Here is a 15,756-nt window from a genome sequence, read left to right as displayed (position 1 = left end):
AAAAAAAAAAAAAAAAAAAAAAAAGAGTAGTTAGGAAAGCCCTGAGTTGACGATAGTTAAATAGAGACCTGAAGGATAAAATAAGAAAGCCAAGCAAAGAACTGGAGGAAGATTCTATGCAATGGCAAGAGCATGTGCAAAGCCTCTTCCCAGTCCCTCCTCCAGTCTCCCCCAAAGTGAGAGAGAGTTTGACTTGCCTGAGGAACTGAGAGGTGAACATGGATGGAGCATGGTGCAGAAAGGGGAGAGCAAAAGGAGACAGGCAGAGACTGAGGGAGGTACCAGGTTACAGAGGGCATTCAAGGTCAAGAGGTTGGATTTTATTTTATTTATTTTTTCTTTTTTTTGAGACGGAGTCTCGCTCTGTCACCCAGGCTGGAGTGCAGTGGCGCGATCTTGGCTCACTGCAAGCTCCGCCTCCCGGGTTCACGCCATTCTCCTGCCTCAGCCTCCGAGTAGCTGGGACTACAGGCGCCCGCCACCACGCCCGGCTAATTTTTTTGTATTTTTAGTAGAGACGGGGTTTCACCGTGGTCTCGATCTCCTGGCCTCGTGATCCGCCCGCCTCGGCCTCCCAAAGTGCTGGGATTACAAGCGTGAGCCACCGCGCCCGGCCGGATTTTATTTTGAGAGTAGTGGGACAACCATGGAGCAGTCAGTCAGCAGAGGTTTAAGTTGTGATTGTAGCTTAAGGAGTTAAATATGACTGCTCTGAAAAGGATAGATGGGGGTTGAGAGCGGAAGTGCCTCTTCACCTACGTGGTTCAAACAGCTCGCAGATGCGAGGCGCACCCGTTCACCTGCCTGGCATTAGATTTATGAGTGCAGGGAAAACAGCCAAAAGGAATAACCAACAACTTCAATGCTAGATGTGGAAATGCTTCTACATAAATTGACGTAATATCACAAGAGGTTATCCAATATCAGATGGGTAGAATGAAGACAGGAGTAAAAAAACATGGGAAAGGAGATACGTTAAAATACAAAGGCAGAAAATACTAAGACGAGAAGGGGAGCAGAAGGAAAATATAAGAAGATGATAGAATAGGATAAGATGTTTTTTTCTGCCAAATTATTAATGGGCAATCACATAGGAAACAAAAACATGCTAAATATTGTTCAGAGTGTCTCTTAGTGCCTTTTCCTTTTTTCCTCGCTGTCTAATTCCTTACCTTGCATTTCACATGCAAACCCACAATAAGAGGGGAAATCTACTTGAAGAGCCGAGGCAAAGGCAAACATCCTCACGGTCTTCTCAGCCTGGCCTCACCACCAATGTGACTTCTCCCAAGTTCAAAGATATGTTCAAAAGGTTATTTTAGTGAAATTATTGTGAAATGAAAAAAGAACAAAATGAAGAGTAGTGAGGACTGGAAATAGAAGAAAAAGGCAATTGGGCAAAGACTCAAATCTCGAGTTTCAATTAGACTCTCAGCCAACAATTGTCCTTATTCGTACCATATGACCTAGTTACAATCCAGCGTATCATCACCAAATAAGTGTCAGATGGACTAGCATTGTGGCATGGATTAATTACTAAATGAAGATTATAACATTGATTATCAATACATCCCCTTGACCCAGAAGAAATATGGAGAGGAATGTATAAGGTCTGTGATGTATGTGTATATGTGTGTGTGTGTATGTGTATGTGTATTCATGTGTCTGAACAATTGGAAGCAGAGTCTTCAATCAGGTGATAATAAATATAACTGATAAAATTCTATTTTCTTCACAATCAAGTATACATATCCATTGAAAGAATGGAAAAATATGTAATTATTTTGTGAAAGACTTTTTGCATTTTGGTTCATTTTAAAATCATAAATGCGTAATAAAAGTTAACACTTACATTCCTTGAATCAGTTCATGGCATTTCCACTCAAAAGTACTAAATCATTGCGATACATTAAAATCAGATAAATCTTGGATTGCTTTATCTGTTCAGTTCCAAGTGAACCATCTTATATATGAAACATATGACATTTCAATCAACAAAAATTAAAACCACATTTTCCCCTTCAGTTAACCTGTTTCCACTGTAAAACACCATGTCAAACAGAGTTTAATTATTTGAACTATTGGGGCATTTATCTGTGTTAAGCAGTTTCTAAATAAAGTTTTCAATAGAGAAGTAGCACAGGAACGCTGTTTTAGCTAAAATTACTTAAATTAACACTACCTATTCCTTGCCCATATGAAACAGGCTTCATTATCATCCCCTAAAAATGTAATGATATTTCATGTAACCAAATTTATTTTATTGTCAATTTTGTAACTGGAATTTTACAGTCAACTAAAAAGGGTCAAGATTTGTAACCTAAAAACTTGTCATTATTTCATGATATTTACAGGACAAATCCTAAATGTGTGAATTTTCAAATATTGATTTCATAATGTCTTCAGGTAGTTCAGCCTTTTCTTTGTATTTTTTCCATATAATTATGGTACTATAAGATCCTGGTATTTGAAAAACTAGAAAACAAGGAATTAAACAGTTAATAAAATTATACAGAGCTTAATACACACACATGAGTACAAATAAAACTGAGGATTCTGACTTAGTAGATTGTATCAACATCAACATCTTGGTTGAGGTATTATTATAGTATAGTATCTAAACTATAGTTGTGCAAAATGTTACTGTCGAGGGAACTGGGCAAGTGTTCAAGGGACCTCTGTATTATTTCTTTCAACTGCATGTGAATCTACAATTATCTCAGTAAAAATTGTAATAAAAAATACAATTATAATGTCATCAAACCTAAAAAATTAACATTAATTCTTAACATCTGAGTGGCAAGATATATTTTAAAAGATCATAGTGTGATAAAACAAAACAGAGTGAAATACACGTAGGGAACTATAAACTGCAATTAAATCCAAACTACCATGCATGTCTTTCTTCATGAGGGAGCATACAGGCAGGAAAAGAGTAAGGGACCTCCCATCTTTGGGACAGCTACATCATGTTAATGCTATCATTTGTCCTTGTTTGACACTCTTCTACCTGTGGAGAATTTCCAAATCTGGCTCAATTATAGACAAAATATTCAGTCTCACTCCTGTATTAAAATGAAATCTACTTCTTTCTGGGCACCACAGGCAGCATCTCCAATGTTCTTGTGCTGTTTTATAGTATATTCCAAATTTTATCCTCGCTTTGCTCCTGTTTATGTAGAGCATACGGAATGGGTATGAACTGGATAAACAGCAATGCCCATGAGCTACCGATGCCAAGGGGACATTTAATGGGGTTACACACAAGTGTCATGGCACAGCAGGATGGGGGATCCATTTTAGGTTAGGATTCCATATAGGAAATGACACCACAAAATGGAAATGTGTTTTCAGCTTTTATTTTTTATTGTATTTTATTTTATTTTATTTTTTTGAGACAGTCTGTTGCTCAGGCTGGAGTGCCGTGGCCTGCAACTCTCAGGTTCAAGCTATTCTCATCCTTCAGCCAGCTGAGTAGCTGGGATTACAGGTGTGTGCCACCACCCCTGGCTAAGTTTTTTTTTTTTTTTTTTTGAGATGGAGTTTCTGTCTCCCTCTGTTTCCAGGTTGGAGTGCAGTGGTGCAATTTTGACTCACCGTAACCTCTTCTTGGTTCAAGTGATTCTCCTGCCTCAGCCTCCCAAGTAGCTGGGACTACAGGCTTGTGCCACCACACCTGGCTAATTTTTGTATTTTTAGTAGAGACTGGGTTTTGCCATGTTGGTCAGGATGTTCTTGATCTCTTCACCTCATGATCCATCCACTTCAGCCTCCCAAAGTGCTGGGATTACAGGCGTGAGCCACTGCACCCGGCCCTGGCTAATTTTCTCTAGAGATGAGGTTTCACCATGTTGGCCAGGCTAGTCCTGAACTCCTGAACTCAAGTGATCTTCCCGCCTTGGCCTCCCAAAGTGCTGGGATTACAGGAATGAACCACTATACCCAGCTCACAGCATGATCATCTTTCTTTTGGGGGCAGTAGGAGAGAATCTGTTTCGTTGGTCTTCCTGGCTTCAAGAGGTGCCTGCATTTTTTTTGGCTCTTACATCCCTTCTTTGGAACAGCTAATTAAGGCCCTTTCACACTTCAAATTTTTTCTGCTGCTGTGTCTCTCTCACTGACTGGGGAAGAAGTTCTCCATATTTGATGACTCATGTGATTAGACTGGGCCCCTCACTTCTAATGCTGCTTTCTCCAGAATATAATGAAGTTAAAATATAAGCCACATTTTTCTAGTAGTGAGCTGGAATTGTTGGCATTGCCTTATCTCTCCAGCCAAATGGAAAATCCAGAGGACACTAGCAGTGGTGTCAACCATGGAGTGCTATATTCTTCACTCTCTTCCTAATGGCATCTTGTCCTTATTGGGTATTCTTGTTGGGTTGTCCTAAACTTAAAGCTCAGATAGATAGTGGAAATAATGAAACAAAGTGAAACAGAACACAGAATATGGGAAAAAAGACCCTGTGAAAACACAAGAAAGATAGGACACATCAGCATCCACAAAGTTGATTTTAAATTAAACTCTTCCCTTCCAATATCCTAATATTTCCAATCTTACATGTGATTTAAAATATACACGTGATCTTTGTGTTTACTATTTGCAAACAGAACAAGGCAGTTGAGAGTTATTGGCCATGGAGTGGAAGGAGGCTTTCTATAAATGTTGAACCACAAAAAAATTTAAACTGGAAGCTGTAGAGGTTTTTAAATGAACCATCACCACATCGCATGTTTGTTTGGGTCTGGGGATACAAAGAATGAACAAGTTTTCCCTAGACACCAGGAGACTCATTCTGGTGGTTTTCTCCAGCAGTGGATATCTTGTATAAGCTTTCCTGGGAAATGAGAATTTGTAGGGCTGAGGATTCTGAATCATCAGTGAACTCTAACTACGTGGCCCATGAAAGAGAGCCTTGTTGCCATGATTCAGCGACGTCAAATGGTATGACAATCGTATTTTGATGACTTATTCACATAGAAGGATGAGAGATGTGGGGAGAACAGCAACAAACAGCCCATGTTCAGAAACAGCCTTCAGTTTTTGGGCACATGCAAACTACCAGGTCTCCAGAGTCATCGCCAGGAATGTCATGGCGAGCATATCAGAAAATAGAGGCACATTCATTCATGCACACAGCAGAGGTCCAGCCAACCTTATGGACTCTGCTGTTTTTGACTTCCTTCCCAGGCATTTTCTTCAGAAACAGCTTTGCGTGGAGAGCGCATTATTAACAAAGGGTGTTGATGTCTGTAATGAATGGTATTGACAATCAGCGTAAGTGTTAGCCAGGCTCCAGGAGGCACTGACCTCCTGGAGGTGGACAGAAATAAGGCACAACTTTGAAACTGCTTTAAGGTAAGTGAATGATGTGTTAGAAAGGTTCCTCCTGGATTCAGTGAGCCCATCTCTCTTATGCCAATTTATCCTGGCCTAGCAGCTCCGTTCATGCACGACTGTATTCTTCATTGTGTTTGTTTCCACCTGGACACACAGAAGTGACCACACTTCTGATACTAACACAGTGTGGCTCGGAAGTCTGTGCCAAAAGTGTCGCACCAAGTTCAACTAAATCAAGAGTATAAAGACAGTGGGAACTCTGTGCAAGCATATCACATAATGGGGGCTGGCAAACATATGCATCTATTTGCAGTTCTTTTAAAATATAGATACTAAAATATGGTTATCTGTGGGTTTTTCCATCCAAGGTTTAAAAACCATAATATATCAATTTTAGACACTTGATGGCTATAGATCTCATTCTAGGTTGAGAAGGGGCTACTATACTGTTCTTATACATTTGCAGTTCAAACTAATTTATAGGTATTTCTTGACAAAATGGACAGCTTGGCAGAAAGAAAGAGGGTACCAAATCCTGTAATCTCCATGAGGAAGCATAATTCTCTTATAAAGTATTTCCAGAGCAAATCTGTACAATCCAACTATGATCTATATTGCTAATAGCTTATTTATGGTTCTTTTAATTGGCTGATTATTTCTTTAAACTAATAATCCAACAGTCCTCATCTGGGGCGTCATTTAATGGTGAAGAAAAGTCCATTGGCTTAAATAGAAGAGTAGCTCTTGTGATATCAACCGATCAATAAATAATTATGGGAATGCCTCCAAAAAGTTTAGGTGATCCACAAAACACAATTTTGTCTGTGTTTTCCTTTTTCTCTTTTTATTTCTTCTATAATCCCACCTGTAGCTGTTCTAAACACTGGCTGCTTTATTTTTTCTCTAAAGTTATGTATATATCATCTTCTATAACTCTTTGATAACTTATGAAAATTCCTTCTTAGGTCACCGATTCTGCCTTTTCTTCTTGGATTTTACCCTCCCCCCTAGACCGAAGCATTTCAGCCCTTATCTACTTTGATTAGGAAGATTCCTTTCTAAATATTCTAAATATTTACTAATAAATATGTTGTATTTATAACAATTATATCCTAGAAGACTTCAGTTGGATTCTCAGTTCCTTGAAGTGATTTTCAATATTTAATTAAGAAGAAAAATATCCCCACAGGACACTTTCAAGCAAGAAGCGTGAACTATAAATTAGTGAATCCGGCTATTGGGAAGCATTGGAAGAGTAAAGGCTGGCTCTCTGAGCTACAGGCACAGCTGTTTCTCAGCATCAGCTTATGTTAGATGTTGCCACACAGGAATGTGGGCTCTGTTCTGCCAGCTCTTCCACTTTTCAAGAGAAACCAAAAATCCTTATTTTATGTGACATCTCCCAATTTTAAAATAATGGGAACTAAGTCAAGCAGTTTTGACTTTCTGCAGGCTAAAAGGAACATAGCTATGGACCAGATGTGCCTATGAGCCAATGCTTCAACAATCTTGGAAAAAGACATACTGGTATAGAGCTACTCTGTTGGAATAAAATTATCCTAAATGTGAGAAAATATGGCACGTGAAATTCCCTTGAAGACTTGCTATTTGACTCTTCCACTTTTTTCTTTTTTGGGCTATCCTTTGAATTTCTATATATTATAGGCCTCTAATGTGATTATACTGACGGTTTGTATAACCAGTGCTCCACCACTGCAAATGTCAATATTACAATTACATGATCGTACCTGTGTGGCATTCATGACTCTTGGGTACTCTGTGATTTGGATACTCAATATAGAGTGAAAATTACAGGCTTGATCTAACAATAGTTTTCATAGGGTGATATTATAAGCCTTAACAACATAAAATGCCTTTTGCAGAGGGCTCTAGTTAGAAGCACAAAGAGTGCATTTCTCCCACTTTTTACATAGCTTTTCTAACACCATAGACTATTATGTTCATACCTGACAATTAGATTGAATGAAAGTGAAAGAACTTATTTCTTGGCCTAAAATTATTCATAGTGAAGGGGAGACAAAGAAAAGGAATTTTTTCATTTGTTCGAAATTCAGTCTAGAAATGCCAATATTTTCTCAAAGCCATGCGTCAAGCTAAGTGGGTTTTATGAAAATGTTTCCACTTTCTCCCTTTCAAATGCTGCTCCTACATTTCTTAAACCATACTGCCTCTAGGTCCCAGCTGCTCTCACGTGGCCTTTCTCACTCACATCAGATTGGCTAATGTCTGCAGATGCCACAGGACCAGATGCTGCCTAGAAGAAAGTTTGCAGAACCAGTGAGAATGAGCCAGACCAGCTGCCCTCAACACTCCTGGTTATCTTTGGTCTATGAGTAGGATCCCTTTGCTGTGGCTCCCTCTGTGGCAGTGGTGGCCTTGTGGCTGCGGGGTGAGCAGGTGAAGAGTGTCATATAAAATTTCGCAAAATACAAGCATGCTTAGAACAGTAGGTTTCACTTATGAATTTGTTCATCTACTGGAAAATGGAAGCACAATACATTCTAGCTCTTAAAGCGCTGCGATAGTGTAAAAATAACAAAAATGCATTTTCAGGGGTCTGAATGAGTTGAGGATTAAGTGTTCAGATAAGCATCTTATTTTGTAAGTTTCTGTGAAAGAATTAATTTGCATTTATATTTATTGCAATATTTAAGTAATATGCAGCTTGAATATCACAGATTACTATTACTTATATTTTGAGGGTTGTTACATCCGTCTGAACTATTAAAACTTAGGAGAGGAACCCTATGGAGTTGAAAATCAGATCTCCAAGGAGGAGGCACAGACTGCCTGGTGATTGCATCTGGTGGGGAAGGGTCAGTTCGTCTGGTTTTACACATTTGGTTGGATTCAGCTGCTGCTACTGAAAAGAACTGCTGCTGCTGGAGTAGAAGAGTGTTGCTAGAATAATGCTCACAGCGACCACATGCACACAGGAAGCCTTTAAAAGGATTAAATGCCCTCTTGCTCCCCAATTCTTGCATTCTCCTTCCACTATTCCTGTTGGCAGAGCATAACACAGAGCCAGCTTGTAAAGCAGAAATGGGCTGTGCAGAGTCCCTGTACCCATATCATAAAGCTAAATATAGAAAAGAATGTTGGGAGTATAGAAACAATAAGTTAATAACTGGCACAATATTGCTATCTGCTAGCTCTTTAAGAAGGTTGTGGAAAAAAATGGGCTATTTTTTATAAAACATAGTCATTAAATTTTTTTTCTTAAAAGAATCTCTGAAAAAGGAAGTGTTGTGATCAATTTCATAAGAACCATTAATCCAGTATTTACAGTATCAATTTTTTTAATTTCTGATTTTTAAGAAGCGTATATTTAATAAGTCAGTTTTGCACCCAAACCTCTACTCCCACAAAAAAAAAAAATCCTTCATCAAAAAAAACTGAAATTTGAAATAACATTACTAGAATTAATTGTGCTAATCACCAGTATTAAAATACAGATATCTCTCAATTAGTATTAGGTCTCCATGTGAATAACAGACTCTTAAAAATGGCTAAAATAAAAGTAAAAATTTACTTTTCTTATGTAAATAAAGTCCAAGGAAGGCACTCCAGGGCTTCTATGATGGTTCCAGCATTACCAGGGACCCAAATCCATCCAGATCTCTGCTCTGTCATATCAAGGGTTACATAAATGAAATCTGTTCTCAAGTGGCTGCTAAAGCACCAGTCATCACATCCATCTTCTAAGCATCAGTAAGAAGGAAAGGAAGAGAAGCAGTTGTTCTCTTCTTCCTTTTCAAGAATTGTTCTTACAAGTTCCACACAATATTTTTGCTAACTACAAAGGAGCTTGTAGATGTGCCCAGCTGAGAATTGGGGCTCTATTAATCGAGGGAGTTGAGTGGAATGGCTATTGGTAAGGAACTAACTGTCTCTGCCAGACATTAGAAGGGACATTATCTCATCAATTATAAGCCTTGGTGTGAATGAGTCCATCAGTTCCTTTTTGAAATCAAGATTTCATAGGTAAGACAGACTGGTGAGCATACAAGAATACTAGGCTAGAGAGTGAAGGCTGCTGAATGAGGTGGGTGAAGAACATTGAAGATGAACCTCCTCTATTTTAGAATCTTGATCAGAGCCACCATCAGCCCCAACTCCATCTTTCTTATTTATATTTTTGTTCATTTAAAGAATTTGAACTCAATACTAATAGAGAAGGGGTCATATCATGTACCAACTACATTTTTTGTTTCAAAGGACTAGTTTTTTTTTAATATACTTTAAGTTCTAGGGAACATGTGCACAACGTGCAGTTTTGATACATAGGTATACATGTGCCATGTTGGTTTGCTGCACCCATTAAATCGTCATTTACGTTAGGTATTTCTCCTAATGCTATCCCTCCACCCACCCCCCATCCCACGACAGGCCCCCATGTGTGATGTTCCCCGTGCTGTGTCCAAGTATTCTCATTTTTCAGTTCCCACTTATGAGTGTGAACATGTAGTATTTGGTTTTCTGTCCTTGTGATAGTTTGCTCAGAATGATAGTTTCCAGCTTTATCCATGTCCCTGCAAAGGACATGAACTCATCCTCAAAGGACTAGATTATTTTTTAAAAGATGTGATCACACTTTTCATTGTGTTCTGTTCCCTCTCTTTTAGAGAGACACCTTCTAATGCCAAGATGGTTTTTGGATTTCCATGGTTATTACATTCATCTTTGTGTGTTTGTCTCTCCCTTCCCATGAACCCCAAAGAGAATGGAAAAACGGCATCATGTTGACAAAAAGTCCTTCCAGGACATTCTGTAAATGTCCTATGTGCAGATATGGTCAAAATGAAAAATTCAGGCCAACTGAGTGAACATTTCTCCAGAGATGCTTGAGGTAAAACTGTCTGGCTTTGCAAAGTGGTTCTCTTTATAAACTAGCAACCTTGCTTTATGACGTTTTGGGTGACAGGCCAATTTCTTAGGTGATTTAAATATATGCATTTAGTATTTTCCAGCACTTTTGTCTTTAGAGCTAACTTATAAAGGGAGAGCAACCAACACTGCTGTGCCATGGCATGGTGCCTCTGCACAGTCACTGGCGGAAACATTATGCATTTCTCCATAAGACACCTCCATTCCTAAAAATTTCACTGGCTTCCAGCTACCTCATCTTTCATATTTTGATACCTTTAGTCACAATAAGGGAAAAATTTCAGGAGAACATTGGAGAAGGAAAGGGATGGTAGAAAAAGAAAAGTTGAAGATTCAAATGGACGTTTTGTGATGTTTCATCATGTTTGCTGCAGAGAAAATATTTGCGGTGCACAAATGTTTGTGTGCGGTAAGATCTATCTCTAATCAAAATGGTGACATGGCTTCAAACTGAGCACTACCTGGCCTCTTGGGCCTGCCTTCACTTTTACCCTGTGCCCATGATCAAGGCAGACAAAACACATCATTTATTGGTGGTCTGCCCCGTTCCCCCAACTGGTCCCTACCTCTGCTGGTTATGTAGATTTTTCTGAAGATATTTGTGAAATTAAGAAAAGAATCTGTACTGCACATCACTCAGGAAAAACTACATCTAGAAAACAACTGTATATGGAAAAGTGATTTTTTTTTTTTTTTTTGAGATGGAGTTTCACTCTTATCAGCTAGGCTCGAGTGCAGTGGAGTGATCTTGGCTGTCTGCAAACTTTGCCTCCCGGGTTCAAGCGATTCTCCTGTCTCAGCCTCCCGAGTAGCTGGGATTACAGCCACCATACCCGGCTAATTTTTGTATTTCTAGTAGAGACGGGGTTTCACCATGTTGGCTAGGCTAGTCTCGAACTCCTGACCTCAGGTGATCCGCCCACCTCGGCCTCCCAAAGTGCTGGGATTACAGGCATGGGCCACCGCTCCTGGCCTGGAAAAAGTGATTCTTAATGCAGAAACAGAAAACCAAATACCACACATTCTCTCTTATAAGTGGGAGCTAAACGTCAAGTGTACGTGGGCATAAAGATGAGAACAACATATAGCAGTGAATGCAAGAGGAGGAAGGGCTGAAAAACTTCCTATTAGGTAGTATGCTTACTACCTGGGAGATAGATTCATGTGTACTCCAAACCTTAGCATTACACAATATGCCCATATACCAAACCTGCATATGTACCCCGGAACCTATAATAAAAGTTGAAGAAAAAAAATGGCCCCTGTCACTTAACATTGAAAACATTGTGTTCTGTAGCCCCAGTCTCTCTCTTCTGCTTTGTCCCCACAGAGGCTTCTCCTTTGTGCCTTGTCTGCACTCCTCCTTCTTGCCTCTTCTTTCTCCTAAAAGGAAGCATAACAGCTGGTGAGAGCTTAGTTACCTTCCCCTGATACATATGGAGAGTACATTAAAACAGGGATAAAAACTAAAGGGAAGAAGCTCTGTTGGAGGAATTTAGGCAGAATGAATAATGGAAAGAGCCACGTATTGGAGCCAAAGAGAGCTGGAATTGATTAACAGTTCTGTCATTTAGAAACTGACAGCCTTGGGCAAATTACTTGTCTTTTCTGAGTCAGTTTCTTTACTTATAAAATTAAAATAATAATACCTGCTTCATAATCATTTGAGAATTAACTAAAATTGTGTTTACAAAAAAATCTGTGCCCTATCTGGCACATAATTGGCATTCAATAAATATTACCTCTCTTATCAAAAGGGAGATAGAGGGGTTGCTGGGGAAAGTCATGGGGATTTCTCAGTATTCTAATCTGCTGGGAGCAGAATTGACTCTGTGTGCTTGTGTGCGTGCGTGTGTGTGTGTGTGTGTGTGTGTGTGTATGAGGGGGAGAAATGGACAGAGGGAAAGAGAGACAGAGACTGAGAAAATTTAGGGGAAGGAGGCTTATTTGACTGCATTGATTTTTCTAATTTGTCTTCTTAGGTCATATTAGTGACTGCAATTTCCTAGTATCAAGGAAAATGATAAACTAAAATTCCTCGGTGAACCGAGCCAATGAAGCAGAGTGGTTTGTGGAAATAACCCACGGGCTGGATTTAAAACCTAATGAAATAATTTTACCCTATTCCTATGTTCCATAGATCTACTTTCTCTTTTAGATGGTACTGATCAAATGATAAATTTCTCTGTTTTATTTTCTGTGCTGGCCACTCTGGGGCCAACACATACTTTTCCCACATCTGTTGACATTACTGTCTTAGAATCTGTCAAAATGAAGAATAACTCCCTTCTCCGTGCCAGACTTGGTTTGATACTCTTAAAGGCAAGGATTCAGACCTTTGTTGGCACCAAAGTACAGGAGCTGGGCACAGATATCACAGCTCTTCTTGTTCCTTATCAAATCCAGTGCCCAGGGTTTCCATATTACCAGGACTGCTGGCCTTGCACTGCCCAAACTGAAGTGTTTGCCGTGATGTACAGGATCCAGCTTCACACCATGAGGCTGCTCCTTCTGTGGTTAAGAATGGATGCTTTAGAATTTATCAACCTGATAAATGAAATGATAAAGGAAATGAAAAAGGTCCTGAGGCTTCTGAAATAATCTTTTTGGGGAGCCAGATTATAAACCCACAGTAAAATTTACTCAAAACTGTTCCCAATATAAAAATTTAGGATTCTTCCCCTAAATGGATATCTAAGCTGCCACTTCCTGTGGTGGGGATCCTTGGGGAATCCAGGGCCTTTGTTTTGTATTTAAAATATTTGGAAGTCATACATACATAAAACAAGAAAGTAGGTATGATACCTTTAAAAAAAAAGAGCCTCCACCAGCATCTGTGTATCATCTTTCCATGAAAGATCTGCAGATATCCCACCAGGATGGGTGCCGGCCTAGGCTGTACTCTTTGCTGGAGAATTATAGCTCCATTTTTTAATACCCTATTCCCGTAATAAAGAAAAGTGAATACATGATGTGTCACAAGAAGTTTATGTCCCTCTGAGGGCTATCCTGATATTCCTCATAAGATTCATTCTTGAATTACTTCTTCTGCAAGAGTTCTTAATTTCAGGTCCATGGACACTCAAGAAGTCTGACACAGCTTTATCTCAATTAAAATGTATATCACAACTAGAAACAGTTGACAAAGTATTTCAGTAAAACTGATTTCACCTGTGATAGCAACAATTTTTATTTTTTGCTTATAAAAATATTATTCTGAGAAGTGCATAGGTTCACAGAATTGTCAAAGGAATTCATGCCCCTAAAAAGTTAAGGATCTCTGATGTAGTGGAAGTTTCTGTGGGGCCCAGGGGGTCTTTTCATATGACCTGCTGATTTCATTAATCTAATTTTCACAGTTTGCTGTTTTCTCTTCTATGGTCTCACCACCCTGGTCTCAGCCTCTATTGGTTTGTGTCATCTGTATCAATGATGTGCTGTAATTGTCAAGTTAACTTTTTGGGCAGAACACGATTTTCAATACAGTGGTAGTGCAATTGATGATGGAAGATTTCCTCAGATTTATGTCAGTTTATTGACCAAATCCCATATGCTGGTTACTGTGCTAGTCAAAAAGTATACAAGGTCAATATTTAAAACAAGCAAAAAAAAAAAAAAACCCACAAAAAAAACCCTAAATGTCTGTGTTTGTGTGCGTGTACATAATAACTTCTTGTGTGTGTGTGTGTGTGTGTACATAATAACTTCTTATGTCTCCCACCCCCCTCCACAGATCTTGGAGACATCTCAGCTTTAATGAGGACTTTCCAACATTCCAGACTGCTGTCCTGCAATGAAGCTCTGAGTCATGGTCTGTGGGGCTAAGGTATTGGCAACAGTGTGAACCCCAGGACAACTAACCTCACTAACTTTCACTCTAAGCAGAAGCCCAAAGTGAGTCTGGCCTGAAATCAGAGCAAGCACTACAGAAAGACATCTTTGTCAATGGAAAGAGGAAAGAAGAAAAGAATTTCCAATAAGTTACAACAAACTTTTCACCATTCTAAAGAACCCACTTTCCTTACCAACCAAGCTGGACTTCTCTCTAGTGACTCCTATTCTAGCCTTTCTCCAGAAACAGAGAGTGTTAATCCTGGTGAAAAGATAAAGACAGACACTCAGAAAAAGAGACCTGGGACTGTGATACTATCAAAATCGTCAAGTAGAAGAATTATATCGGAAAGCCAGCTTAGCCCCCCTGTGATCCCGGCCCGCAGGCCTGGATTCCGGGTATGCTATATCTGTGGTCGAGAATTTGGGTCCCAGTCAATTGCCATTCATGAACCCCAGTGCTTGCAGAAGTGGCATATTGAAAACAGCAAGTTGCCCAAGCACTTGAGGAGGCCAGAACCCTCCAAACCACAGTCTCTCAGCAGCAGTGGGTCCTACAGTCTTCAGGCAACTAATGAGGCTGCATTTCAGAGTGCCCAGGCTCAACTGCTGCCCTGTGGATCCTGTGGCTGCACATTCTTGCCAAATCATCTTCTTGTTCATCACAGAAGCTGCAAGCCAAAGGGTGAGGGTCGCAGAGCACCACACTCTAACAGTTCTGATCATCTTACTGGCCTCAAGAAAGCTTGTAGTGGAACCCCAGCCCGAGCAAGGACTGTTATCTGCTACATATGTGGTAAGGAATTTGGCACCCTGTCCCTTCCTATTCATGAGCCCAAATGCCTGGAAAAGTGGAAAATAGAAAATAACCGGCTCCCTGTGGAGCTCCAGGGGCCACTCCCACAGAAGCCTCAGCACCTTCCGAATGCACAGTCCAGGCAAGCAGGACCAAATCAACTTCAGCTTGTGTCCTGCCCAAATTGTAGCCAAATCTTTACCTCAGACCTCCTTCTGGTACACCAGAGAAGTTGTAAAACTCATCCTCATTGGCCAAAATATCAAAATGTGACCTTAGGGAGTAAAGGAGGCCTAAAAGAGTCCACTAATTCCAAGCAGCAAAGGAACGGGGCAGCACCCGGTGTAACTGATAAAGTAATTCATGCCACACTAGATGCGTTAGGTGAACCTGGTGGCGCCCTCTGCCTGTAGGGGAACGAGAGAAAACTGTCCCCACAATCAGCCACCTCAGCCCCTAGTATTTTTTCTATCAATGCCTTGTATCAGCCTCAGTGCAGCCTGTTCAAGTTAACTCCCCGTTGAACTCCAGGGCCTATACCTCTCTTGGCTGAATAGATATAAGAACATCTTTGCCTGATGGGTTCATATTCCTCTTCAATTCTGCTGTCTAAAAGAAGAAGAGATGGACTTCTTTCTTCCCTGATCCCTGATACAAATAATCCCTGGGAGAGACTGTAATTTGAAAATGAGTCATTAATCCTGTGTCTACATTACAGAGATATAATTCCCATTCCAACAGCCAATATTTATTGCCGGTTTATTTTAGTCATCTACCTTAGGAATTCATTTTTGGCAATGCTGGGTTATGCTGAGTTTATCTTACTAAAATAGAATCTGTGTCAAAAACCCCAAATGACTTTAGCAACAATTAAACACTG

The 15,756-nt window shown here is 39.8% G+C and overlaps 1 protein-coding gene across 3 annotated transcripts in view; it reads left to right on the top strand.

Moving 5' to 3' along the window:
- ZNF474 (zinc finger protein 474) overlaps positions 1-15,756 on the top strand; it is a 118,280-nt gene extending 102,524 nt beyond the window's left edge. For 2 of the 3 annotated variants that reach the window (XM_058440577.1, XM_058440576.1), the window contains exons 3-4: positions 10,083-10,211; positions 13,983-15,756. In XM_058440577.1, the coding sequence (XP_058296560.1) occupies positions 14,195-15,289 (1,095 nt within the window). In that variant the 5' untranslated portion in view covers positions 10,083-10,211; positions 13,983-14,194 and the 3' untranslated portion in view covers positions 15,290-15,756. Of the gene's footprint in view, positions 1-7,594; positions 7,752-10,082; positions 10,212-13,982 lie in introns of all 3 variants that reach the window. The other variant, XM_058440578.1, reaches the window with a different exon arrangement.

This window comes from Hylobates moloch, unplaced genomic scaffold, assembly GCF_009828535.3.
Source record: "Hylobates moloch isolate HMO894 unplaced genomic scaffold, HMol_V3 SCAFFOLD_6, whole genome shotgun sequence".
Taxonomy (NCBI): Eukaryota; Metazoa; Chordata; class Mammalia; order Primates; family Hylobatidae; genus Hylobates; species Hylobates moloch.
Note: the sequence above shows the minus strand (reverse complement) of the source record. Positions and strands in the feature narration are given on the sequence as shown.